Source organism: Pistacia vera, unplaced genomic scaffold (assembly GCF_008641045.1).
Source record: "Pistacia vera cultivar Batoury unplaced genomic scaffold, PisVer_v2 Contig940, whole genome shotgun sequence".
NCBI lineage: Eukaryota > Viridiplantae > Streptophyta > Magnoliopsida > Sapindales > Anacardiaceae > Pistacia > Pistacia vera.
In genome coordinates this window covers 480,284-505,720 of record NW_022196824.1, presented here as the reverse complement: position 1 = coordinate 505,720, position 25,437 = coordinate 480,284, and the positions used below count along the sequence as shown (strand labels likewise).

General features: G+C 37.8%; 3 protein-coding genes and 1 pseudogene across 5 annotated transcripts; all 4 read right to left on the bottom strand.

Moving 5' to 3' along the window:
* Positions 1–1,219: 1,219 nt before the first annotated feature.
* LOC116120637 (cytochrome P450 CYP82D47-like) lies at positions 1,220–3,374 on the bottom strand. 2 transcript variants are annotated; one of them, XM_031406600.1, is made up of 3 exons: positions 2,264–3,374; positions 1,917–2,018; positions 1,220–1,847 (listed from the first exon to the last, which is right to left on the bottom strand). In XM_031406600.1, the coding sequence occupies exons 1-3, from the start codon at positions 3,218–3,220 to the stop codon at positions 1,386–1,388; spliced, it is 1,521 nt and encodes a 506-aa protein (XP_031262460.1). In that variant the 5' UTR covers positions 3,221–3,374; the 3' UTR covers positions 1,220–1,385. The 2 variants fall into 2 exon arrangements, with proteins under 2 accessions (XP_031262460.1, XP_031262459.1); XM_031406599.1 differs by having other exon boundaries at positions 1,222–2,018.
* A 2,079-nt stretch (positions 3,375–5,453) lies between these two features.
* LOC116120649 (xanthotoxin 5-hydroxylase CYP82C2-like) lies at positions 5,454–11,115 on the bottom strand. 2 transcript variants are annotated; one of them, XM_031406614.1, is made up of 3 exons: positions 10,531–11,115; positions 6,735–7,146; positions 5,454–6,276 (listed from the first exon to the last, which is right to left on the bottom strand). In XM_031406614.1, exons 1-3 carry the CDS (start codon positions 11,106–11,108, stop codon positions 5,653–5,655), a joined length of 1,614 nt encoding a protein of 537 aa, XP_031262474.1. In that variant the 5' UTR covers positions 11,109–11,115; the 3' UTR covers positions 5,454–5,652. The 2 variants fall into 2 exon arrangements, with proteins under 2 accessions (XP_031262474.1, XP_031262475.1); XM_031406615.1 differs by lacking the exon at positions 10,531–11,115 and having other exon boundaries at positions 6,735–7,709.
* Positions 11,116–11,435: 320 nt separating this feature from the next.
* On the bottom strand, positions 11,436–13,733 carry LOC116120676 (xanthotoxin 5-hydroxylase CYP82C4-like). The gene is given in 3 exon segments (XM_031406648.1): positions 11,436–11,691; positions 11,693–12,072; positions 12,735–13,733. Coding segments are annotated over 3 exon segments (1,602 nt in total). The 5' UTR covers positions 13,701–13,733.
* A 294-nt stretch (positions 13,734–14,027) lies between these two features.
* On the bottom strand, positions 14,028–16,212 carry LOC116120675 (annotated as a pseudogene).
* Positions 16,213–25,437: the final 9,225 nt, after the last annotated feature.

The following is a 25,437-nucleotide window of genomic DNA, read 5'->3' as shown; positions in this document are numbered from 1 at the left end:
TAAACGGTCATTTCTTAAAGATTAACAGTCTTTTATTAAGGATAAATGATCTTTCATTCATAAGCAACAATCATTGCTTATGAATGAACAATTGTTCTCGTTTAATCAAAGTCATTTAGAGTTTTGGGTATGGTGAAAGTTGACACGACTAGAGTTGGGTATTTGAGACCGGGCCCAAAAGCCCAGCTCTAAAACCCGGTCCTAGAACCGGTCCTTGAGAGGACCGGTCCTAGGAGGCCTGGTCCCAAAACGGGACCAGGCCTAAGGAGGAGGGCCCGGGCCCTCCACTAGGCCCGGGCTTGGAACCGGTCCCAGGCCTGGGCCCAAATTTTTTTGTATTTTTTCAATATAGTCCCTACTAAATTACATAAAACCCCCTATTAATTTTAAAATAAATATAAATTACGAGGGTTAAAATGAAATTTTACAAAATTTATTAAAAAAAAAATCTTCCAGGTCCAAAAAATTTATAAAATTTATAAATTTTACCCCTAAAAATACTAAAAACCCCCTAAAAAATTTTGTTTTGCCCCCAAAATATAAAAAAAATTAAGGGGGAAAATGAAATTATCCAAGCCCATGGGACTGGTCCTAGGACCGGTCCTGGGCCCATGGGACCAGTCCCGACCAGGCCTAGGGCCTGGTCTGGGTCTTGGTTTTTCTCATGGGCCTGGGACCGGTCCCAGGCCCATGAGTGACTGGTCCCATTTGGGACCAGTCTCAAACGGGCCCAGGCCTAGGCCCGCAAGGGACCGGTCCCTTGCCCACCTCTAGACGCGACAATTGTCAACTCAGCTACTACGTTGAAGTTGTAAAAAAATATTGTAAAATTGGGTTGTGAATGTAATATTACTTATTTTATTTTAATAATATTGTCATAAAAAATAAAATTAACCAAAATGCGTCATAAATAACCCATGGCAAAAAGAACTCACTTTAGAAGAGATGTCTTCGAAATCCCTATAACATCTCTTAATTTATAAAATTACAACAAATACAATATTCTTCTTCTTTTTTTGTCAGAATACAATATTCTTTTTAATAGCTGTAAGCCTGTAATTATCACTTTCATCCCAAACCTTATGCAGATATGAGCCCGATAGGCCCAAATCCAGAAAATTTAAATGAAGAAATTAAAATTTTAAATTTAGGTTTAAAACTTAAAAAAAAATAATAAAGCACAATAATGAGACAAGTTTTAAGATAACATTTAATTTGTGTAGAAAGTGCACGAGTCCCAACTCATTCTTTAATGGTAAACTCAGGCCTTATTTGTTTACAAAGCACAATTAGAACTCTTATCCGTCCGAAATTTCAAGATTTTGGAAGATTTGTTAAGATATGTTTAAATTGATCCAAATAACTTCGATCATTTAAAAAACCGCTTAATGATCATAAAGTTCAGAATTAAGACGCGGTATGAGTACAACTTCAACTGGGGTTGCTTTTAAATTTGTCAACCCAGTGCTCTCGCTCATATCCACATCTTCACTTGATGCCTTCCCAACTTCAAAGCTATGTAATAAGATAGCAAGGCTGAACTGCACTACTTGGAGGGCCAGTGAGATTCCAGGGCACGATCTTCTTCCTGACCCAAATGGGATCAGTTCAAAATTTTGGCCTCTCAAATCCGTGTCCTTATGACTACTCAGAAATCTCTCAGGTTCGAACTTGTGAGGATCCGACCATACACGTTCATCACGTTGAATTTTCCAGGCATTCACCATTAAGCGTGTACCAGCAGGAACATGATAACCACCAGTTGAGAGGGTGCAGTCCTCAATTGCAGCTCGAAGACCAATGATTGGACTAGGTGGGTACAAGCGCAGTGTTTCCTTGACAATTGCCTGTAGATAGATCAGGTTTTCAATATCGGATTCGTCAACACTTCTATCCTGGCCAATGTGGATGCGCACCTCTTCTTGAGCTTTCTTTAACTTATCCGGATTGTTCAGCAATAAAGATAGAGCCCATGTCAGCGTGACCATGGTGGTGTCACTTCCTGCTAACAGTAAATTCTGCAAGCCGGACCTCATCAGTAAAACAGTAGTCTCTCTCTCTCATCTTATGTCAATCATTCATTATATGATACACAGATATGGACAAGAATGATTACAGAGCACCAGAGAATTTTGAAAAAAAAAAAAAAAAAAACATAATAACAGGGAATAGTACTCCTGATAGAGCTGAGCTGAATGCTAAAATAATTCGTACAATAGAACCACGTTGCTGGACTAAGGATATCTGAAGTTGAGTTACTTACCAGGCAAGTAGCCTTGTTAATAGTATAAGCATCATAACCAGAAATATTGGCATCTTCCAGGACATTTAGCATCACATCCATGAAATCCCGTTCTTCCTTTCTCTCTCCGGACAACAATCTCCTTTTTTTATGCTCCTCCAGCCAACCTTCGATGAGAGTGTCCAATTCTTTCGCTGTTCGCTTCATTGTTTTCTCGTAGCCATTAAAGTCCAACCATCCAAGAAATGGTATCGCATCAGACAAGACGAACACGCCAAATAGAAAAAAAAAATTTCTCATCACTTTCTGGCACCTCCGTGCCTCATCTTCTTCACAATCAGCGTTAGCTCCAAAGTATCTTTTTCCTCCTATCATTCTCAAAACAATATTGTGAGTCAAGTCTCCAAACCACTGTCTCATATCCACCATAATTCCACTATCAGCACTACTTTTGCTTACCCATATCTTGTACAGTTCTCCTATCGCTGTTTTTACCTCCGCATCTCGTATGTGCCTGAGCATATCAATCCGGTGGTTTGATAGAAGCTCAATCATGGCTATCTTGCGCATCTCACGCCAGTAAGAACCATAGGGAGCAAATCCAAACATGGCAAAATCATAGCCTAGTAGCTTTGAGGCTGCAATGCTTGGTCTGGTGGAGAAAACTCTGTCATGGACAGTGAAACACTCTTTGACTGTTTCCCAACTACTTAAAACCAAGACTCTATGAGAACCTAGCATTATAGTGAAAACAGGTCCGTATTTATCAGCCATGGCACCTAGTGTTTTGTGGGTCAGTTGCCCGCCACCAAGTAAGTGCATGTGCCCAATAATAGGCCAAGAACCACCTGCTCGGGGTGGACTGCAGCTTCTTGTTTTCAAAGTATTTGGTCTCTTTAAATGGTAAAAGTAGACACCGACGAATAGGGCAAGGAGGCTAGAAATCAGAATTAACAGGATCTGGAGAAAAGGCTCCATGAGAGGTGGAACAGATAGTAACAGGATAGGTTTGGGTGTCTTAAATTGACTGGAGAGGTTCAGTGCTTACAATGAATCTTTTCATGAACGCCAGTCTTTTTCTCTGGAAGATAAGAGTTGCTGACTCTTGTGATACATTACAAAATATATCAAATTAAGCAGAGCCTAATCTAAGAGCCTAATCTAAGGAAAGTTTTTGGTGATACATGTTAATAACAATTTTAAACACCCGTCCCCAAATCTTTTTGGTCAAGCAATTATAGCAGTTCGTGGGATAAGGTCAAATGTTGCCTACTGGCAGCTGTCCTCAAGAAATCTTTTAGCATTTCATCCCATTTGTTTTGCCATCTTCAAATTAAATTTCATTCATTTGTTTGGCAAACTGGTATTACATATTTGCATCCTGAGCTTGAATTCCTGCGCTAAAAATAATGATCTTGCAATGCCAAAGTGTAACGAATCCCACCACATCAGAAGCGTATTGAACGGGTATTAGGCTTATAAATAGGGGAGTCTCTCATCTAATAAGTTAGCCTTTTGAGTGTAAAACTCTCAACCCATGACACAAGGCCGTATGAAAGTTATTAAGTCTTACATTCACTGATGTGTGTCGAGCGCAACTAAAAATTAAATTACTCTACCCACAACTTGTAATCACAGTAAGTACAAGTCGATCCACAGGGACTAGCTAATCAAATTACCCAAGAGAAATAAAAATGGGAAATTTTACTTCGAAAATTAATTGACACATGAGTAATTATTACTGACAGGAATTAAGTAAAGAGAATTTAATAAAAAATGATTTTCGACTCAAGGAAAATTACCCATGGTTGCAAACGGATCATTGACTTCTAATATATATTATTATTCAATTGAATATTTAACCAAGGATTATCAAGAAGTCAAACAATATTTATCTTCACCAAGTTCATTAATTTGAACCTAGCACACAAATCAATTTTTATCAATAAACCACTTGGTATTTCGCAATCTTTATAAATTTACTGATAGCATTACGGATTAAGAAGTAGCTAAAGATAAATAACAATTGAACAAACGTTAGATTATTTAATTCATTCCATGTTTCTTTTAAACGATCAACAAAAGCTTGGATCACAATTGTTTTGCTTAATTATTACTCTAACTGAATATTATAACAATTACGGATTACAAATTCAGTTTAGCAGTTAGTCGCACAATCAATCAATTAACCTGTCGCTTTAATCAATTAAATCATGCAACCATAATAAATAAAACAAAGAAACACATATATATTAATAGAAGAATAACTAAGATTAAGAACAAAGTATCACAATTATGCTAACCGGATTGGTGTTTCTTGGAATCGAACTAAAGAATTTAGCCCGACATGTGAGATGAAAGGTACAGAGAAAAGGAAAAATAAAATTGTGTTCAGTCTCCAACCTCCAAAACCCTAGTAGCCTAAAAGTTATATTTTATATCTCCAAGAAACGTATAAAAGCTTCCTTTTAAAAGCCAACTCCTAAAATTAAGACAAATAACTAAACCTTTTTTAGGAAAACACTTCTTTCTCTCTCTTCAAACCAGCCCTTAATTTGTGCAAGTGAAATTCCAACTCATACACACAAATTTCCAACCCTCCAGAATTGTATTGAACTCCCTCTTGAAGTTGGACCAAGTTTGTATAGAGCCATACAAAAATAATCCAAATCAGCTAAGGATTAAAGCTTTTAGGCTGAAGCTGTAATTTCCAAGCCAGTTTTGGATAGGACAACGGGCTTTCTGGACTTTGAGCCCCCATAAGAATTGTAGTTCAGGATGTGTACTTCAATTTGGGTTTTTGAATCGTCTCATTTGAGTTTTGGAAGCTCCAATTATGCCCTTTTAAAACTCCAGCGGTCAGACATAAATCCTACTCCAATTAGGATTCGATTTCAATTTTCAGCTTTGAATTTACACCAACAATTGGAGGTCCAAATGAAGTCATCTCTGGACGTGCCATACCAACTTGGAAAGCTTAAGATGTCTACTTTAACTTCATAGATGGTCCAAAAACCAAACTGCAACTCCAAGTCTATCAAAAATATGCAAACAGCCCGAAACATCCAAAAGTAAAAATGCTGAAGACTTTTGATTTTAAGTATATTTTGCTAACTCTTAACCACAAATGCTTTATACATAAAACTCATCACAAATAGGCACCATAAGATATTAAACATGTCAAATAAACTAAATGCAAGGATAATAAAAATATAAAATTATAATTCTATCATCCATTCCTTTTTTATTCAGTCCATCATATTGTTATACATCATAAGCTGAATTTTTATGGATCTAGATTAATAGAGCCACTCAAAGTCTTGAATCTTCAACTACCACTAGCTTTATATATAACCCTTCTCCTAAAGCTACTACACCGTTCTTTCTCTCTATATGATAATTACATTAAGCTACTGCGTGTAAAGCTTGGGATCAAGACGGGGAGTAACGAGAACTTCAAGTGGTGTTGCTTTTATATTTGTTAAGCCAGGGCTCTCAGTCATATCCACTGCACCATTTGATGGTTTCATCACTCCAAAACTTTGCAACAAGCTAGCCAGTGTCAAATGTACCACTTGGAGAGCTAGTGAGATACCTGCACATGCTCTTCTTCCACAGCCAAAAGGAATGAGTTCGAAATTCAGACCCCTCACCTCTATGTCCTTATTATCAGTCAAGAATCTCTCAGGTCTGAACTCATTAGGATTAGGCCACACGCTCTCGTCATGTTGAATTTTCCAAACATTCAGCATCACACGTGTACCAGCTGCTACATGGTAGCCATTTGAGAGGGTGCAGTCTGTATTTACAGAACGAGGAATAACAGGGCCCGGAGGGTACAGGCGAAGTGTTTCCTTAACAATTGCTTGGAGATATACAAGGTTTTTTATGTCAGACTCTTCCACATGTCTGTCCTTGCCAACATGGATATCCAGCTCGTCTTGAGCCTTTTTCAACGCATGAGGATTGTTGAGTAGTAACGCTAAGGCCCAAGTGAGAGGGACCATATTGGTGTCTGATGCCATGATTAAATTCTGCCAAAGTAGGAGTTTATTAGTTTGCAGACATTAGTGATCCTTGAAATAGCTCCAAAGTTTTATCCTATCACTCCAAAACAATTAAAATTGAGATATATAAATAAAACTCTGAAAAGATAAGATGCCCACATGATTAGATGTTTTCTCAGAAGCAGATATAAGCATATAACCCCAGGTCTACATTCAAGAAATTAAATTTGTTAGACCTTCAGCTCATATCATCTGCTACAATATTTCTAGGACACTTTTCTTTTCTTTTGGCAGATTTTAATAACTATGGCCTGAGTTAGTGTTTTAATTGAAATAAGAATATTGTAATACCAATATAAAACGACCATCATATGAAGCCTAAAGTTTCAGACTTGTGATAAAATGAGCATGATGAAAAAAATGTCTTGACAATAACCAAAATCCTGAAATAACAGCTTTTCTGGTTTAGTAGCGACAGTACATACCAGGTAAGTTGCCTTCTTAATGGTACCAACATCGAAACCAGATATCTTAGCGTTGATACCATTCTGCTTAAATGAGTCATGATTCCATCCTGAAATAACATCCATGAAATTTAGATCCTCCCTTGCTTCTCCACCCAACTTTTTTCTCTGTTTATGCTCCTCCAGCCATTCTCCAGCAAGAGCATCTAGTTCCTTGGCAGTTTTCTTCATGGCTTTTTTATATCCTCCAAAATCCAACCACCCAAGAGATGGTATTGCATCAGATAAAACAAATACCCCAAACAGATAAAAGAAATTGTTGATTAGCTTTTGGCAGTGTCGTGCCCTTCCTTTCTCCTCATCATCACCACTTCCGGAGAACCTTCTCCCAGCTACCATTCTCAAAGTAACATTAAATGTCAAATCTTTAAACCACTGCTTCATTTCTACAAGAACTCCACTTTCTGTACTACTTCTGCTTAAATAAGTCTTGTACAATTCTTTTATTGAAGTCTGCACCTCTGAAGCTCTTATGTGCTTGAACATATCTAGCTTGTAGTTTGACAGAAGTTCAACGGTAATTATCTTGCGCATCTCTCGCCAGTAAGGCCCGTAAGGAGCAAAGCCAAACATAGCATAGTCATAACATAGAAGCTTTGAGGCAGCCATGTTTGGCCTGCTGGAGAAAGCCAAATCATGAACAGTAAAAATCTCTTTGGCGATTTCCCACTTACTCACAACCAAAGCTTTGTGTGAACCTAACCTTATAGTGAAGACTGATCCATAATTGTCAGCCATGTCACTCAGTGTTCTGTAAATCAATTTCCGGCCACCAAAGAGGTGCATGTGGCCAATAATAGGCCAAGCACCACCGACTTCAGGCACACTACATCTCGCTGTTTTATGAGTGATTGGTTTCTTCGATTGATACAAGTAGTACATAAACATCGACAGGGCAACTAGGCTTGACAACAGAATTAGAGGGTCCATGATAGTGGGAGGTTGTAACATTGCAAAAAACAGTAAAAGTGATTTATAGCTGTCCTGCAGCCCTCTTTGTTTGTTCTTATGTTTTTACGGATGTCATTATCTTTGAAAATATTGAGCTGACTTTTGAGATGATTGCTCCAATCAGTTCATCGCATCCAGTCTACATTGAGATTGCAGTTGATAATAATCTTAGTCAATTGATTGTCTGACTATGGTGGCGTTTATTTATTTATCTGCAAACTGGATTAAACTGAATCAGTTTAAAAATTGGATAAATCAAAATGATATGTTTATTTTTTGCTTTTTATAATCTAATTAAGTGTTAAGTTGTTTGTTTTTGTTATTTTGTATATAAAAATATCTTTAAAATATTATTTTTATTTTAAGAACAGAGTTCTGTTGGTACATGGAATCTCAGCTGAGGGTCAACAGACCATGAATCATGAAAAATTAACATCAAGCCTTATCAAAATTGGTATGGAACAATAGTTTACTGTAAAATTCCAGAATTTCTCTATCAGATAACGAAATTTATAAGCTGCCTTACCATTATCGTTAAATCCTTTAAAATCTAATCACTAATCAAAGATCAAATTCATTTGGCAGCACTTGTGTAAACCTACATTCTACTTCTTGCTGTACTGCGGTTTCTAAATCAAGTGCCCTGTCACTAAGGGTCTACTTGGGAGTTTTATAGTAACGGTTATGAAGGTAAACCATCGTAACAATTTTGAGGGGTTTTTAATAACGGTTTTTAAAACACTTAACCTATGCTTGGGAGTTTATTTTCCAACGATTCTGACAGTTTTTTTAAATTATAAATTTATATAAATGCCCATAAAGTTAAAACACTCTCTCTTTTGCTTAATTAACTTTGAAGTTATAAATTTGACTCGTATGTTTTTAGCTACTCAGTCTTGTGAAAAAGGTGTCATTACTCTTGTGATAGCTTCATGACTACATTTGTTGGGGATTTCAAGCTTTTAAAGGTACTCGATTTTCAAATTCTTCTCTAAGTTATCTTCCTGAAGCAGTGGGAAAACTGTTCCATTATATTATTTAAATCTGAGAAATACAAGAGTAAAAAAACTTCCCAAGTCCATAGGTAAGCTTGTCAACTTAGAGACTTTGGATTTGAAGCTATCTCGCATGAAAAAACTTCCAGTTGAGATAAAAAACCTGAAAAAATTGCGGTATCTAAGGGCATATAACTTTAGCGGTGGTGTTATCGGAACTGGAAGAGGAATTACAATACATAAGGGTTTTAAGAGTTTAATGGATCTGCAGAAGCTGTATTCTGTGCGAGCAGACCCTGAAGTAGTAAAAGAGCTCATGATGCTAAGGAAATTGAGAAAACTGAGCATTACTTTAACAAATGAAAGTGGGAAGTATCTACGCGATGTAATCACAAATATGGAAAATCTTGAATTTCTGACTGTAGATTCAACCAGTAGACAAGAGGTTATTGACATAGAATGCATGTCTTCTCCTCCTCGATATCTTCAACACCTCTGCTTAATGGGGACTATGAAGAGGATGCCAATCTGGATTTGTGAGCTTGAAGATCTAAACATAATAGATTTAGATTTATCGGGATTAAGTGAAGATCCCATCAGCGTCCTTCAGTCCCTGCCTAATTTGTTGGAGCTTAGGCTCAAAGATAAGTTTTGTGTGCAACGAAGGGAGTGGAAAGGGGTTTTTTTGGGATAAAAGTTTCAAACCAGCCATTTAGGGTGTTTTATAAACCCCTTAAAAATACACTTCATTGGTTTTGGGGGGTTTTTAAACCAGTCAAAATCAGCCTATTAAAAATCTAGCAAATGGAGGTTTTTAAACACCCCAAAACTAGTCTAATTAAAAACCCCCTAAAACCAGTGAAAAAAAACTCCCCAGCAGACCCTAAAGTTCTTATGTGTTTCCTCCCCAATACCTTTTCCAACTTAATAGAGGCGACAAATGTTTTATTGGTAAAGTCGATAAACTGTAAGACTTATGTTGCCCTTAATCACAACTTCTTGCTTTTTATTCACTCCCCATGAATTATACATCAGAATATTTACGTATACTGTAACTCTAAAAGAAGTGAGCTAAGTATTTCCTCAAAAGTTGAAAACACCAAGATACGTTATTGCAAGTTCTGACCAGAGGGCTCCATTAAACACTAAGCCCATCTTCCTACGTATTTACAAAAATCTACTGCATGTAAAGCTTGGAATCAAGACGGGGAGTAATGAGAACTTCAAGTGGTGTTACTTTTTCATTTAACAACCCAGGACTCTGGGTCATATCAACTGGGTCGTTTGATGGTTTCATCACTTCAAAACTTTGCAACAAACTAGCCAGTGTCAAATGTACCACTTGGAGAGCTAGTTGGATACCTGCACATGATCTTCTTCCACAGCCAAATGGAATCAGTTCGAAATTCAGACCCCTCAAGTCTGTGTCCTTGTGAATAGTTAAGAATCTCTCAGGTTGGAACTCGTTAGGATTAGACCACACGCTCTCGTCATGTTGAATTTTCCAAACATTCAGCATCAGGCGTGTACCAGCTGCTACATGGTAGCCATTTGAAAGGGTGCAGTCTTTATCTGCGGAACGAGGAATAACAGGGCCTGGAGGCTGCACGCGAAATGTTTCCTTAACAATTGCCTGGAGATATACAAGGTTTTTGATATCAGACTCTTCCACATGTCTGTCCTTGCCAACATGGATTTGAAAATATTGAGCTGACTTTGAGATGATTGCTCCAATCAGTTCATCGCATCCAGTCTACATGAGATTGCAGTTGATAATATCTTAGTCAATGATTGTTGACAAATCTTTAAACCACTGCTTCATTTCGACAAGAACTCCACTTTCTGTACTACTTCTGCTTAAATAAGTCTTGTACAATTCTTTTATTGAAGTCTGCACCTCTGAAGCTCTTATGTGCTTGAACATATCTAGCTTGTAGTTTGACAGAAGTTCAACGGTAATTATCTTGCGCATCTCTCGCCAGTAAGGCCCGTAAGGAGCAAAGCCAAACATAGCATAGTCATAACATAGGAGCTTTGAGGCAGCCATGTTTGGCCTGCTGGAGAAAGCCAAATCATGAACAGTAAAAATCTCTTTGGCGATTTCCCACTTACTCACAACCAAAGCTTTGTGTGAACCTAACCATATAGTGAAGACTGATCCATAATTGTCAGCCATGTCACTCAGTGTTCTGTAAATCAATTTCCGGCCACCAAAGAGGTGCATGTGGCCAATAATAGGCCAAGCACCACCGACTTCAGGCACACTACATCTCGCTGTTTTATGAGTGATTGGTTTCTTCGATTGATACAAGTAGTACATAAACATCGACAGGGCAACTAGGCTTGACAACAGAATTAGAGGGTCCATGATAGTGGGAGGTTGTAACATTGCAGAAGAAGTATGTCAATTATAGCTGTTCTGAAGTTGTGTTTGTTATTCATATAGTTTTCATATATTATATTTTCTTTGGAGAAGATTGTCGCTAATGTTTGAGGTCATTGCCCATTCAATTCATCAGTCCATAGAGAACTTTTACACCTAATACATTATTTAATCAATTGTCTGACTAGGTTCTGCTTGCTGATGGGAGAATCCCCCAATCATTTGCAAGTCAATGCTGAATACACTTTCTTTAACAACAAATTCACCATGATTCTCGGTTTGCAGTTTTGTCTGTCCAATTAAAATGCTGTTAGGCAGTAAATTAGTTTTTCTTTAGCTCAATTTGAAAGTACCATCAGTATGAGTCATATCAAGACGGGGAGTGACGAGAACTTCAAGTGGTGTCTTTTTTTCATTTGCCAAGCCAGGACTCTCAGTCATATCAACTGGGTCGTTTGATGGTTTCATCACTTCAAAACTTTGCAGCAAGCTAGCTAGTGTCAAATTTACTACTTGGAGAGCTAGTGAGATACCTGCACATGATCTTCTTCCACAGCCAAAAGGAATCAATTCAAAATTCAGACCCCTCACGGCTGTCCTTATGATTAGTCAAGAATCTCTCAGGTTGGAACTCATTAGGATTAGACCACACGCTCTCGTCATATTGAATTTTCCAAGCATTCACCATTAGGCGTGTACCAGCTGCTACATGGCAGCCATTTGAAAGGGTGCAGTCTTTATTTGCGGAACGAGGAATAACAGGGCCTGGAGGCTGCACGCGAAATGTTTCCTTAACAATTGCCTGGAGATATACAAGGTTTTTGATATCAGACTCTTCCACATGTCTGTCCTTGCCAACATGGATTTCCAGTTCATCTTGAGCCTTTTTCAACACATGAGGATTGTTGAGTAGTAGAGATAAGGCCCAAGTGAGAACTACCATGTTGTTGTCAGATGCTGCTACTAAATTCTGTCAAAATGGGAGTTTGTCAGTAAGCAGTAGTTGATGTCATTGGCCCTTTGAAAAGTCTCCAAGTTCTAGTTTAACACTCCAAACAAGAGTACACTAGTAAAACTTGTTGAAAAGAAAACATGCCCGAGTTCTTGACAGATAAAAGTCCCAACTCCCAAGTCATAGACTCTGTAATTTAGTTATGAAAAAGACAAATGTTTCAAACTTTTGACGAATTTATTTGTATTTTTTTTTTCAGGTTGCGTCCAGCTCTAGCTCTACTTCAACTTTTGTTGACTTTTATGTAAATAAATTTTGTCACTACAAACAATGACATACTCATGTATATTTTATTGTCAAGATATTTACATCTACAGAAGGAGAAAAGGTGGAACCTATTACAGTTTCAGCAACACTAATCATTAGAACACCAAAAGTCATAAAACCATAGTTTGATTTACAATACTCCAGGTCGAGCTTGAGAAGACAGTTTTTACTGAGTCCTAGTTTCCCTATCAAATTAATGTTGGAAATTCAGGTTACATGATTTGTAACGATAAGCTACAGCATATGAAGACTAGAAATATTTTAGAGATTGTTGAGAATATGAGCATGATGAAAAGATGCCTTGACGGTAATCACAACCACTCTTTTTCTGATTTCGTAGCTTAAGTACTTACCAGGCAAGTCGCCTTGTAAATGGTATCCGCGTCAAAACTAGGTATCTTAGCATCTTCTAGAATGTTCATCATAAAATCCATGAAATCATATTCCTCCTTTGTTTCTCCACCTAACAGTCGTCTCTGTTTATGCTCCTCCAGCCATTCTCCGGCAAGAGCGTCGAGTTCCTTTGCAGTTCTCTTCATGGCTTTCTTATATCCTCCAAAATCCAACCACCCAAGAGATGGTACTGCATCAGATAAAACAAACACTCCGAGCAAATAGAAGAAATCAGTGATCAGATTTTGGCAGCGTCTTGACCTTTCTTTGTCGCCATCATCACTGCTTCCAGACAACCTTCTCCCTGCCACCATTCTCAAAATAACATTATATGACAAATCTTTAAACCACTGCTTCATTTCGACAAGAACTCCACTTTCTGTACTACTTCTGCTTAAATAAGTCTTGTACAATTCTTTTATTGAAGTCTGCACCTCTGAAGCTCTTATGTGCTTGAACATATCTAGCTTGTAGTTTGACAGAAGTTCAACGGTAATTATCTTGCGCATCTCTCGCCAGTAAGGCCCGTAAGGAGCAAAGCCAAACATAGCATAGTCATAACATAGGAGCTTTGAGGCAGCCATGTTTGGCCTGCTGGAGAAAGCCAAATCATGAACAGTAAAAATCTCTTTGGCGATTTCCCACTTACTCACAACCAAAGCTTTGTGTGAACCTAACCATATAGTGAAGACTGATCCATAATTGTCAGCCATGTCACTCAGTGTTCTGTAAATCAATTTCCGGCCACCAAAGAGGTGCATGTGGCCAATAATAGGCCAAGCACCACCGACTTCAGGCACACTACATCTCGCTGTTTTATGAGTGATTGGTTTCTTCGATTGATACAAGTAGTACATAAACATCGACAGGGCAACTAGGCTTGACAACAGAATTAGAGGGTCCATGATAGTGGGAGGTTGTAACATTGCAGAAGAAGTATGTCAATTATAGCTGTTCTGAAGTTGTGTTTGTTATTCATATAGTTTTCATATATTATATTTTCTTTGGAGAAGATTGTCGCTAATGTTTGAGGTCATTGCCCATTCAATTCATCAGTCCATAGAGAACTTTTACACCTAATACATTATTTAATCAATTGTCTGACTAGGTTCTGCTTGCTGATGGGAGAATCCCCCAATCATTTGCCAGTCAATGCTGAATACACTTTCTTTAACAACAAATTCACCATGATTCTCGGTTTGCAGTTTTGTCTGTCCAATTAAAATGCTCTTAGGCAGTAAATTAGTTTTTCTTTAGCTCAATTTGAAAGTACCATCAGTATGAGTCATATCAAGACGGGGAGTGACGAGAACTTCAAGTGGTGTCTTTTTTTCATTTGCCAAGCCAGGACTCTCAGTCATATCAACTGGGTCGTTTGATGGTTTCATCACTTCAAAACTTTGCAGCAAGCTAGCTAGTGTCAAATTTACTACTTGGAGAGCTAGTGAGATACCTGCACATGATCTTCTTCCACAGCCAAAAGGAATCAATTCAAAATTCAGACCCCTCACGGCTGTCCTTATGATTAGTCAAGAATCTCTCAGGTTGGAACTCATTAGGATTAGACCACACGCTCTCGTCATATTGAATTTTCCAAGCATTCACCATTAGGCGTGTACCAGCTGCTACATGGCAGCCATTTGAAAGGGTGCAGTCTTTATTTGCGGAACGAGGAATAACAGGGCCGGGAGGCTGCACGCGAAATGTTTCCTTAACAATTGCCTGGAGATATACAAGGTTTTTGATATCAGACTCTTCCACATGTCTGTCCTTGCCAACATGGATGTCCCGCTCATCTTGAGCCTTTTTCAACACACGAGGATTGTTGAGTAGTAAAGATAAGGCCCAAGTGAGAGTGGCCATGTTGGTGTCAGATGCTGCCACTAAATTCTGCCAAAATAGGAGTTTGTTCGTAAGCAGATGTCAGACGGTACTTTGAAAAGTCTCCAAGTTGTAGTTCAACACTCGAAAGTCAAAACAAGAAGTAGAACACCAAAACTGCTAAAACCATGGTTTGATTAGCGTCTTTCTGTTTGTAAACTCCTGATAGTGAGCCCTAATAACATGTCCTGTAAAATATAAAATAAAATAAAAATAAAAACCAAATACATATCTCTATTGTCTATTCTCACCATCCAGGCCGAGCTTGAGAAGACAAAAGTCTATACCCTGTCCTAGTTTCCCTATGAAATTAATGTTGGACCTTCAGGTTACATGATTTGCAATAATAATTTCAGGAGACCCTTTTCTTTTACTTGCTCAGTTTTTTAGGGACAGAAAATCCAGGCTCTCAGGTCTCAATAACTCCACTTTGGCCTTAGTTAGTTTTTCAGTTAATTAAAATAAGGAAATAATACCAATTTAAAGCTACAGGCATATGAAGCCTAAAATTTTACAGACTGTTGAGAATATGACAACATGAACACGGGGAAAAGAAGGCCTTGACAGTAATCACAATCACTATTTTCTGGTTTCGTAACTTAAGTACTTACCAGGCAAGTCGCCTTGTAAATGGTATCTGCATCAAAACTAGTTATCTTAGCATCTTCCAGCATGGTCATCATAAAATCCATGAAAGCATATTCCTCCCTTGTTTCTCCAGCTAACTGTCTTCTCTGTTTATGCTCCTCCAGCCATTCTCCAGCAAGAGCGTCAAGTTCCTTTGCAGTTCTCTTCATGGCTTTCTTATATCCTCCAAAATCCAACCACCCAAGAGATGGTATCGCATCAGATAAAACAAATACTCCGAGCATATAAAAGAAATCAGTCATATCAGGCTTTGGCAGCGTCGTATCCTTCCTTTGTCACCATCATCACAGCTCCAGACAACCTTCTCCCTGCCACCATTCTCAGAACCACATTATATGACAAATCTTTAAACCACTGCTTCATTTCGACAAGAACTCCACTTTCTTTGCTGCTGCTGCTTGTGTAAGTCTTGTGCAATTCTTTTATTGAAGTCTGCACTGCTGAAGCTCTTATGTGCTTGAACACATCAAGCCTGTAGTTTGACAGAAGTTCAACAGTAATTATCTTGCGCATCTCGCGCCAGAAAGGCCAGTAAGGAGCGAAGCCGAACATACCATTGTCAAAAATTAAAAGCTTTGAGGCAGCAATGTTTGGTTTGTTAGAGAAAGCTAAATCATGAACAGTAAATATCTCTTTGGCCATTTCCCAATTACTCTCAACCAAAGCTTTGTGTGAACCTAACCTTACAGTGAAGACTGGTCCATAATAGTCAGCTATGTCATTCAGTATTCTGTAAATCAGTTTTCGGCCACCAAAGAGGTGCCTGTGGCCAATAATAGGCCAAGCACCACCAACTTCAAGCACACCACATCTCGCTGTTCTATGAATGATTGGTTTCTTCGATTGATACAAGTAGTACATAAACATCGACAAGGCAACTAGGCTTGACCACAAAATTAGAAGGTCCATCATACTGGAAGATATAATATTGCAGAAAAAGTATGAGAATTCTATATAGCTGTTTGGAAGTTGTGTTTGTTGTTCATAGAGTTTTCATACATTTCATTATCTTTGGAGAACATCAATATTGCTGACTTTTGATAACATTACCATTCAATTCATCAGTCTACAAAGAATTTTACAATAAATTCATTATTCAATTAATTATCTGACTATGTTTTAGCACCATTAGTCAGTCAATGTTTAATACAGCTTTCTTTAACAACAAATTTATCACGATTCTTGGTTTGCAGTTTTGTCGGGGCAGTTTACTCAAAGGACATCTCAAGTTTGCATTTAATTAAAAGGCTATCAAGTTTTAAAGTGTTAACTAAATAGCCATATTATTGATTAAGGGTAATTAGTGCTTAATTAGGATTAATGAAGTATTATGTAATCTTTTCAAAATTATACTATATTTCCACAAACCGAACTTGTTGCAAACAAACCCAAACACCTTCCTGCCATTAACGCATCTCTACCTCTGCATCTTCTTCTCTTCTTCTTAGCTTCGTCTACACTTTTCTTCCTCTGCATTCTTGTTGTTCCTCCTTCCTCTGCATCTTCTTCCTCTTCCTCCTTCTTACATCTTCTTCTTCCTCATTCTCTATATTTTCTTGTTCCTCTGCCATGAACACTTTCTTCCCCACCATTAACATCTTCTCCGCCAAAGATCCCCCTCCTCCTTCTCCTGACATTTCTCTAAGTATGTGTGATGTCCTTTTTACATTTTATATTTAGATTTACAAAGATTAATAATGGATGGGGTTTGGGTTATGATTTTGATTTAGTTGTTTAAGTTGTTGGGTTGTGTTTAATGGAATGCAAGTTGAAAGGAGTGAAATTTGTTGAAAATTTGTCTGGGTATGATGGAATCGATTGTAGGTGGAGACGACTGCAAATGTGTTCTGGGTATGATGGATCGCTTAAGCGATCTAGTAGGTCTGGTAATGCAGCAGATAGATCGTTAAGCGATCTGGTAAAAGTGGGTTATAGGAGCAGATGCTTAAGCAATCCAGTATAAATAACCATGATCGCTTAAGCGATACAGCAGACCATATAAGCACTGTGCATATTCTTTTTAAAATATTTGAACCCTTAGTACAACATTTAAGAAATTTTTTTTTTCTGCATTATAGGTAGTTGGCTATATTACACATGGGACAAGTTGTTTTGGGTGTTGAATATTTTGGTGAGTAGGTGGAGGAAGCACGTAGCTGATATGGATTGGGAAGAGCAAAGAAGCTATACCAATTGCTGTGACACAGAGGTTAGTTTTGATGAGTTGATTGATGAAATAATTAGAAGGGTAATTGAGTTGCTCGCGTAGTGATATAGTTGTGAAGTATCTTTTAAGCAGAGTTCCTGAAAATTATAAGGTGCCTCCTGTATATTAAAGGCGGATGAATGTTGAAGTTATATATGATTGATGTGACCGATAATGGTTCGAGGCCGATTTTAAGGGTTTCTCTTGTAGAAAAACCGTTTGAAGTTGGTTCAAAGGAAGGGGATAACGAGGAAGTAGGTACAGATTTGCCTAGTTTTAATCTAAACTACGAGGCCAATGATTTGTTAATTGAAAAATCAAGAGTAGACGGTCAATTGGGTGGTGGGAGGAGACTGTAGAAGAGGTTGGTGATGGGGGGCAGAATGAAAATGTTGAGGAAAAGGACCTGTAGATGTTCCCACAGATGAGAGATTCCTTTAAATACAGATTATGCAGAAGACGTAGATTGTGAGGAAGAGAACACCATGGTCGTTTATGCAGGTTCAGAGAGGGCAATTGGAGGTAATAGTGAACAGTCATGTTTTTACGGATGGATCAGAGTTGCACATAGGGTATTTATTTGACAAACAAGAGGAAGTGGTGAGGAAGCTAAAACGTTGCCGTGAGAGGTAATTTGAGTTCATCACCAAAAAGTCAAGTACACGGGCTGTGACGGTTGCATGTCGTGACCGAAAGTGCAAGTGGCGGATTTATTATAGAAGGTTGGCGGAGTTGGAAAAATTTATGCTTAACACATATACCCGTGAGCACACTTGTGGTTTGGGACATATTTCAGGTGAGCATCGACAAGCGTTCGCTGATGTTATTGGACAATTTGTCAAAAGGCGGTTCGTTGAAGGGAAATGTCCATCTCTTAAAGACATTCAGAAACTTGTGCGCATAGAGTTGGGAGTGCTGTTAGTTATTGGAAATGCTGGAAAGGAGACAACAGCACAAGATTTGTTTGGGGGCAGCGGGAGCCGGTACGCAGTATTAGAAGCGTTCGTTATATGCTTGAGTTGACAAACCAAGGTAGCAAGACGGCTTTGAAATGGGACAGGAATATGATGTTTAAATATTTTTTTTGTTGTTACGGTCTGCTATAAGGGGTTTTGTAAACATGAGAAAGGTGTTGGCTGTTGATGGTTGCTTTTTAGGGAAAGTATGGAGGTATATTGTTGGTGGCCACTACATAGGACAGCGAGAATCACAAATCCTGTTGTGGTGTGTGGTTGACTCTGAGAATGACGGTCGTGGACTTGGTTTTCAGTAGTTACGTCGATAGTGCCTAACAAGGACGAGTTGTGCAAATATCCGATAGGCAAAACTCTATAAAGAAGGAGATTGCCACTATTTACCGTCAAGCACATCACGGATTCTGTATGAGGCACCTTGGTGAGAACATAAAACAAAAGTTTAAGTGTGCTGGCTCCTTTAGACATATACATGGCAGCAAAAGCTTATCGGGTTGATGTGTTCGAGGAGCAGTTCCAGCAAATCCGAATCAAGGATGATAGAGTTGCTAAGTATCTTGAGCATGATGTTGGTTTCGAGCGATGGAGTAGAGCTTACTTTCCGGAAGAAGGTTTGATGTCATAACCACAAAAACTAGCCGAGTCCATAAATTCGAAGTTGTTAATAGAAAGAGAGTTTCCAATAGTTGCACTTTTTGATGCAATCCAAAGGACACTGTCGCGGTGGTTCCATGAGCGTCGTACAGAGTCAATAATTTTACCACAACCCTTGTTCTGTCAACTGAAAAATTATTGCAAACGTATGGAACTATCAAATGCACTCTTGCCTATCCTCTTAATGCTCAAGAGTTCATTGTGCGCGGCTATGGTCTGGATGTCTAGTTAACCTTGTTGAAAAACTTGCAGCTGTAAAGTGTTTGACATTCAACATTTCTTTGTCCTCATGCACTAGCATCACCGAAACACCAACGGAAGCCAGATTTTGGTTCAAGAATTTACATAGAACTTTGCCCTCTCTCTATATGATAGATCACTACATGTTAGCTTATTCAGAACGATATATCCGGTGCCTCCAGAAGAGGAGTGGGTAGTGCGCGCAGAGGTGGCTAACATTATCATCCACCCGTCATTCAAGAAGACAGCAAAAGGGAGAAAAAGAGTTAAGCGTATTCCATCAGCGTTTGAGGTTCGCGGAAGATGAATAAGTGCTCAATTTGCAAGCAACCTGGCCACAAGAGAAGCAGTTGCCAAAAGCAATCACATGCACATCTAGAAAATTAGGTTCGAAGAAGGATGAAATTCAGGGAGTTGCCAAGGCCAACCGTTGATGACTTATTGTTCAATTTTGATGTTAAAATTTTATATTTTTTGTACATGGCCTAAATATTTGTTGTTGATTTTAGTTTGAATTAGGTTGTCAAATTGAGGAGAAAATATGAAATTAATATGTGTTGGTAATTTTAGTTTGTCAAAATTCAGGAGAAAAGCAGGAAAAGTATATATCGCCAGATCACTTAAGCGACTAAGGGTTTTTCAAACAGGATCGCTTAAGAGATATCACAGATCGCTTAAGCGATCATCCACCTAGGAAGGATTTGTCGTGTACGACGCTTAAGTGATCCACGATCGCTTAATCGACCAAGACAAAAAGATAAGAATTGTTTAAGCGATATTTAGGATCGCTTAAGCGATCGTGCAAATGGGCAGATGATTCTGCCCAAGGGCACGATCGCCCAAGCGATCACGTTCGCTTAATCGACCAGACAAAAAGAACATAATCGCTTAGCAATATCTGGATCGCTTAGCGATCGTGCAACTGGGCATAGAGGTGGAAAAGTAACCCGCCCGGCCGGCCTGCGGCGGGTTACTTTGTTTGGTGGGTGGGCCTAACCCGCCGCCAGCAAAGGCAGGCGGGTTAGGCCGCCATTTTCTTCAAAATGCGGCCCAGCCTGGCCTGCTAGCCCAACCCGCGGGTTAGGTGGGGGCTGGGCCGGTTAGCCCGATTTTCCTTTTTTTTTTTTTGTTTTTTTATTAACTTTTCAAATAAATAATATAAATATAATTGTTTTTAATTAACTTTTCAAATATCAATAATCAATCAATTTTTTGTTTGTTAACATTTCAAATATAATTCAATTTTGATACAATAAAATTATAATATAAGAAAATTATTCATTTATCAAAAAATAAAATAAGAAATATAACAATTATTGCCTCGTAAAAACCTCACCAAGAAAAACCCAATGGGAGAAAAACTTGGTAAGAAAAAAAGAGTGCAATAATTGATAATAATTACAAATTACATTTACAAAACAACTAATTTGGGGGTGGTTCACTAGGACCTCCCTCATCTGTATCATCTATATTACAAAATTGAAACGATACAAAAGTATTGTCGATAACCTTGTATCGATCTTGAGGCGCGATCGTTCCCAATCTCGAAGACATGTGAGGACTTCAATCATTTTTGGAGCAAGTTTAGTCCTCCTTCATTTAAAATCCTTCCACTAGCACTAATGTTTGTTCGGATGAGACGGTTGAGACAGGAACAGCGAAAACATCCAAGGCAAGTCTTGATAATACCGGAAAAATACATTTTCTGGCTCTCCAATACTCTAAGATATCAAAGTGACCTGTTGAAAACATTTCGGGGGTTGCCAAATATTGTTGAAGTTCATTACTTGGACTCATGGAGGACAGTATTAGTTGTTGTTGTTGTTGTTGTTGGTGGTGGTGGTGGTGGTGCTTCTGAAGAGGAGGTGCGGCTGTGCTTCGGATTTGGGTCTCTTCGGCCTATTCAGTGCATTCCAAGAGTATAAGTCTTCATTTGCTGTTTCTTCTGCTACAACATTCTCTGGATATTTGCTTCTTTGCGACTGCGGGTTCCCATACCTGTTTTCATATTGGAAATATACTTCGAAAAGACTATTTTTTACCTCTCCATTTGATTGACATGATTTGGTTTGTAAATTTTCATTTAAATTGTCAAAAACATTTTCTAAACGTGTAATTTAATTCTAGGATCAAATATAGCACCTAAACATAAAGAAAAGGAATGGGTTCCCAATATTTCAAAAAAAAATTTTCCATTGCCTTTATTGGTGCATTTAAAATTTCATTGTTCTGTTTTTTGTAAATAACTCGGAAATTATAATTGTATGTATTACCAATGGACTAGTAGGATAATACACACCAGAAAGTTGTAAGTGGATTGGTAAAAACATTTGAGAAAAGAATGAAATACTTTAGCTATTTCCAATCATTTTCAACCAAATAATGAGGACCTCTTATTTGCTACAAAATAACTAATTATATTAGCGTAAGGTAAACATGAATCAAGCAAAATAAGTACTATTCATCTAACAGGCATAATAATGCAAAAGTTCTAGGAGACAATTGATTTATACAGCTCTTGAAATTCAGCATTTCTTTATTACTACCAGTAATCCAAGCTAAAGATTCCCTAATTTATCAATATTTTTTTAATTGTTTCATACCACTTTTTACAATTAAATTAATAACATGACATGCACAACGTTGGTGAAAAAACTTCAATTGTTAATAAGGATAATTAGTTTGAAAAAAAATCTATAGCTTACTTTTAGAACTTGCATATCTAAAGTTAAACTTATCACTTTACATAATATCATAATCTTCTAAAACTTCAACAATTTTATTATAGATTTCTAAACCACTATGATCCACATCCATTAATCTAAATCCAATAAAGATTTATTTAATTTAATTCATTATCAAAATAATGACTAGTAAAACAATATAATCTTGTTTAGCTCTACCACTCCAAATATCGACAGTTAGAGCCACACAATATGCAAGTATGAAATTATTTTTAATTCTAATTTCATTTTTTAAAAAACAATTTATTAAATCATTTCTAGTTGCAGTTTTAGAATAACTTTTAAATCCTAGAAAAAATGAATTTTGAACAAATATTTCAAAATATTTATCTTCAGCATATTAAAGGGGATCAGCTGCAGCCTATATAAAGCTAAATGTTCCCTATATACATCAGAATTATAACGCCAAGTAGTACCCAATTAGTTATTGAGTTTGATTACTTTCTCTATTTCAGTGATTAATATGTTTATAGATGCCTTTTTAAAGTACTAGTACCATTACCTGAATCAGCTTATAAACATTTGCACAATATTTGCATCTGCTTTCTTGACTTGAACGCCATTTTCTGTCGTCAAAACTTGTCAAAATGCGCCCAAACGTGATGTGTGTCTGTCTTCGCTTTCGACGGCAGTTATGATCCCGCCTCAGCTTGAGATGAAGTGGACGAGGACGACGATTACGAGGATGACTTCTAGAACCACCGGGAGCTGTTGGAATCGACGGCATATTTGAGGTGTATCGGATTCTGAGACTGGGATTAGGACAGCGGGACTATGAATCTCCTGCATTCATAGTAAAATCAGTGGGAATAGGACTATGATAGTAGTTTTCTTCATCATTGAAATTGAGGGGAGAGAAATATCTATCCATTGTAGTTGAAAAAAAATTGATGTAGAAGAAATAAAAATTAAAGAAAGAGAAATGGAATATGGAAATTGGAATTTGGAAAATTGGAAATATGAATTGAAAATTGCAAAAACTAATAAAAATTAAAAAAAGAGCAAATTGATAACAAAAAGATTAAGAGAATAAATGAATAATTAGAGAAAGAGATTAGAGAATATGAGAGAATTGAGTTGTGAGAAAATATGAGAGTTTAGGGCCAATTTATAGAAAAAAATGCGGTCCTCCTGCAGAGAGGACAAAATAGCAACCCGCGGGCCGGCGGGTTGCCATTTTGCAACCCGGCCGCCCGGGGGTTGCTGGCGGGTTGGGCTCAACCAGGTGGGCAGGCTGAACCTTTATTACGGGCGGGTTAGGGTTGACCGCTAACCTGACCCATTTTTTCCACCTCTAACTGGGCAAATGATCTGCCTAGGGGCACGATCGTCCAAGTGATCACGTTTGCTTAATCGACCAAGACAAAAAGACAAGAATCGCTTAAGCGATATCTCGGATCGCTTAAGCGATCGTGCACCTAGAAAGATTTGTTTTCCCAGGTGCGCGATCGCTTAAGCTTTTTACGATCGCCTAATCGACCAAGACAAAAAGAGAGAATCGCTTCAGCGATTCTTCTAGGATCGCTTAAGTGATCATGCACCTGGGCAGATTTGATTTGCCAATCACACACATCGCTTAAGCGATCCACGATCACTTAATTGACCAACTGAAAAAGTAAAGAATCGCTTAAGCGATCTCTATGATCGCTTAAGCGACCCTTTGTAAACGAAGTTCCTTTTTTTATGATCGCTTAATCGACCAAAGATTTGAAAATTTGAAAATATGATAAGAGCTTGAAAGTATATATTTTGTTAGTAATTTAATTGGTTATTTGTGGAAAAAGTGTTTAAATGTGGGCATTTGAATTAATTATTTCATAAATACTTTACGGGATCACGGGTGTATTTTGAGTATTTTCAGGTTCAAACCGATATTTGAAGGAAAGAATGATGTCGATGGAATTCGTGACGAGTAGGAACAAAAGGTGCAAGAATCGGAGTTAAAACGAGAAAGTTGTGACGCGTCGAAACTACAACATAAATCTGGAAATCCTTCAAGATGAGCATGTTCGATGTTTTGTCATAACTTGAGCTGTGGTAACGTAATTTGACGATTCTGGTGGGTTGGAAATATTATTCAAAGAGTACAAGTTCATGTTGTGACTTTACCAATTCTGAAGTTCATGGACTCTAGGGACAGAAAGAACGATCGTCACAACGATCATTTCTCATCGTCGGAGCGATGGGTCTGGGCCTGTTTGGGTTATTGCATTCTCCTAATCCGAATTTGAGTGGGCTAAGGATTTAATATTTTCTAAGTAACCTCTAAACCGTAGCACTATAAATAAGGATTTTTAATTAGTTTTAAGGGGAGATTGGAAAGAGAAGAAAGGACGATTTATTTGGAGATCGGAATTTTGTGATTCTCGTTCACAAATTAGGGAAGTGTTTATATTCTTCTTTCTGAACTCATGTCATTGAATACGATGGTTGTTTTCATTATGTAATTATGAACTAAATCTCTTTTCTGGGCTAAAGATGTAGCCCAATTTATGAATATGTGTGATTAATTTGTTGTTAATTCTTATTGAGCATTTATTCTAAGTTTTATTATTGGCATAATGCTTTCAATTCTTAAGGATCAAGAGTTGAATGATATCATGGGTTGGGTTGAGATGAGAGATGAAACCTGATTGTCTAAGGTAATAAAACCATAGATTGAGCGAACGCTTGAGATAGGTTACCGCGATCTGTGAGGCTTAGTAAATTCTATAGAACTTAATGATCTCTTAACTCTAAATCCAACTTAGAGATATTTTTGGTTGTTGCTTAAGGTAATTTGTAATTGTTCAAGAGAAAGTTAGTGGAATACAGGGAATTTGGTCTTAGAATAAGCTTAATTAGGTAACAGTAATTGTCAATGATAGGATTAAATTGGTGAGAAATCATGCCCTAGGTTTAGTCATATTGATTTTTACTTCAAAGTGTTTACAAATTTGCCTTTATTAGCTTAGTTTTTAGTTTATTATTTTATTTCATTAAAGTCATTCTTAAAGTTCTGCTTTATCAAATAGCATAGAATAGACTAGTTGGACTTGGTAGGTAGTTCCCTTGGGTTGACACTCTTACTCGAGCTTTATTACTTGCACGATTTGTACACTTGCGAATAGCTTGTCAAAATACACCCCCACCTACCAACTTCCCAGATCTCAGCCACCACCACCGGAAACCTACTGGGAAAGGGCGTTACGATGCATTGCGGTCGGATTAGGCTGATAGGGTGTCAATATGGCCTTTTCCGGCCACATCGACAACAGATGTGGCCAGAAAAAGGCCAGATCACGGCCATATTGGCGTCGATGGACGAAAAATGTGA

Bases quoted from the DNA above. Each gene is read 5' to 3' on its own strand.
- LOC116120637 (XM_031406599.1), bottom strand. From the start codon at position 3,220: ATGGAGCCTTTTCTCCAGATCCTGTTAATTCTGATTTCTAGCCTCCTT. The intron at 2,019-2,263 runs GTAAGTAACTCA...TCCGGCTTGCAG, and splicing joins TTAACAAGGCTACTTGCCTG to AATTTACTGTTAGCAGGAAG.
- LOC116120649 (XM_031406614.1), bottom strand. From the start codon at position 11,108: ATGTTACAACCTCCCACTATCATGGACCCTCTAATTCTGTTGTCAAGC. The intron at 7,147-10,530 runs GTTTAAAGATTT...AATGAAGCAGTG, and splicing joins CTTGTCGAAATGAAGCAGTG to GTTTAAAGATTTGACATTTA. The intron at 6,277-6,734 runs GTATGTACTGTC...CTACTTTGGCAG, and splicing joins TTAAGAAGGCAACTTACCTG to AATTTAATCATGGCATCAGA.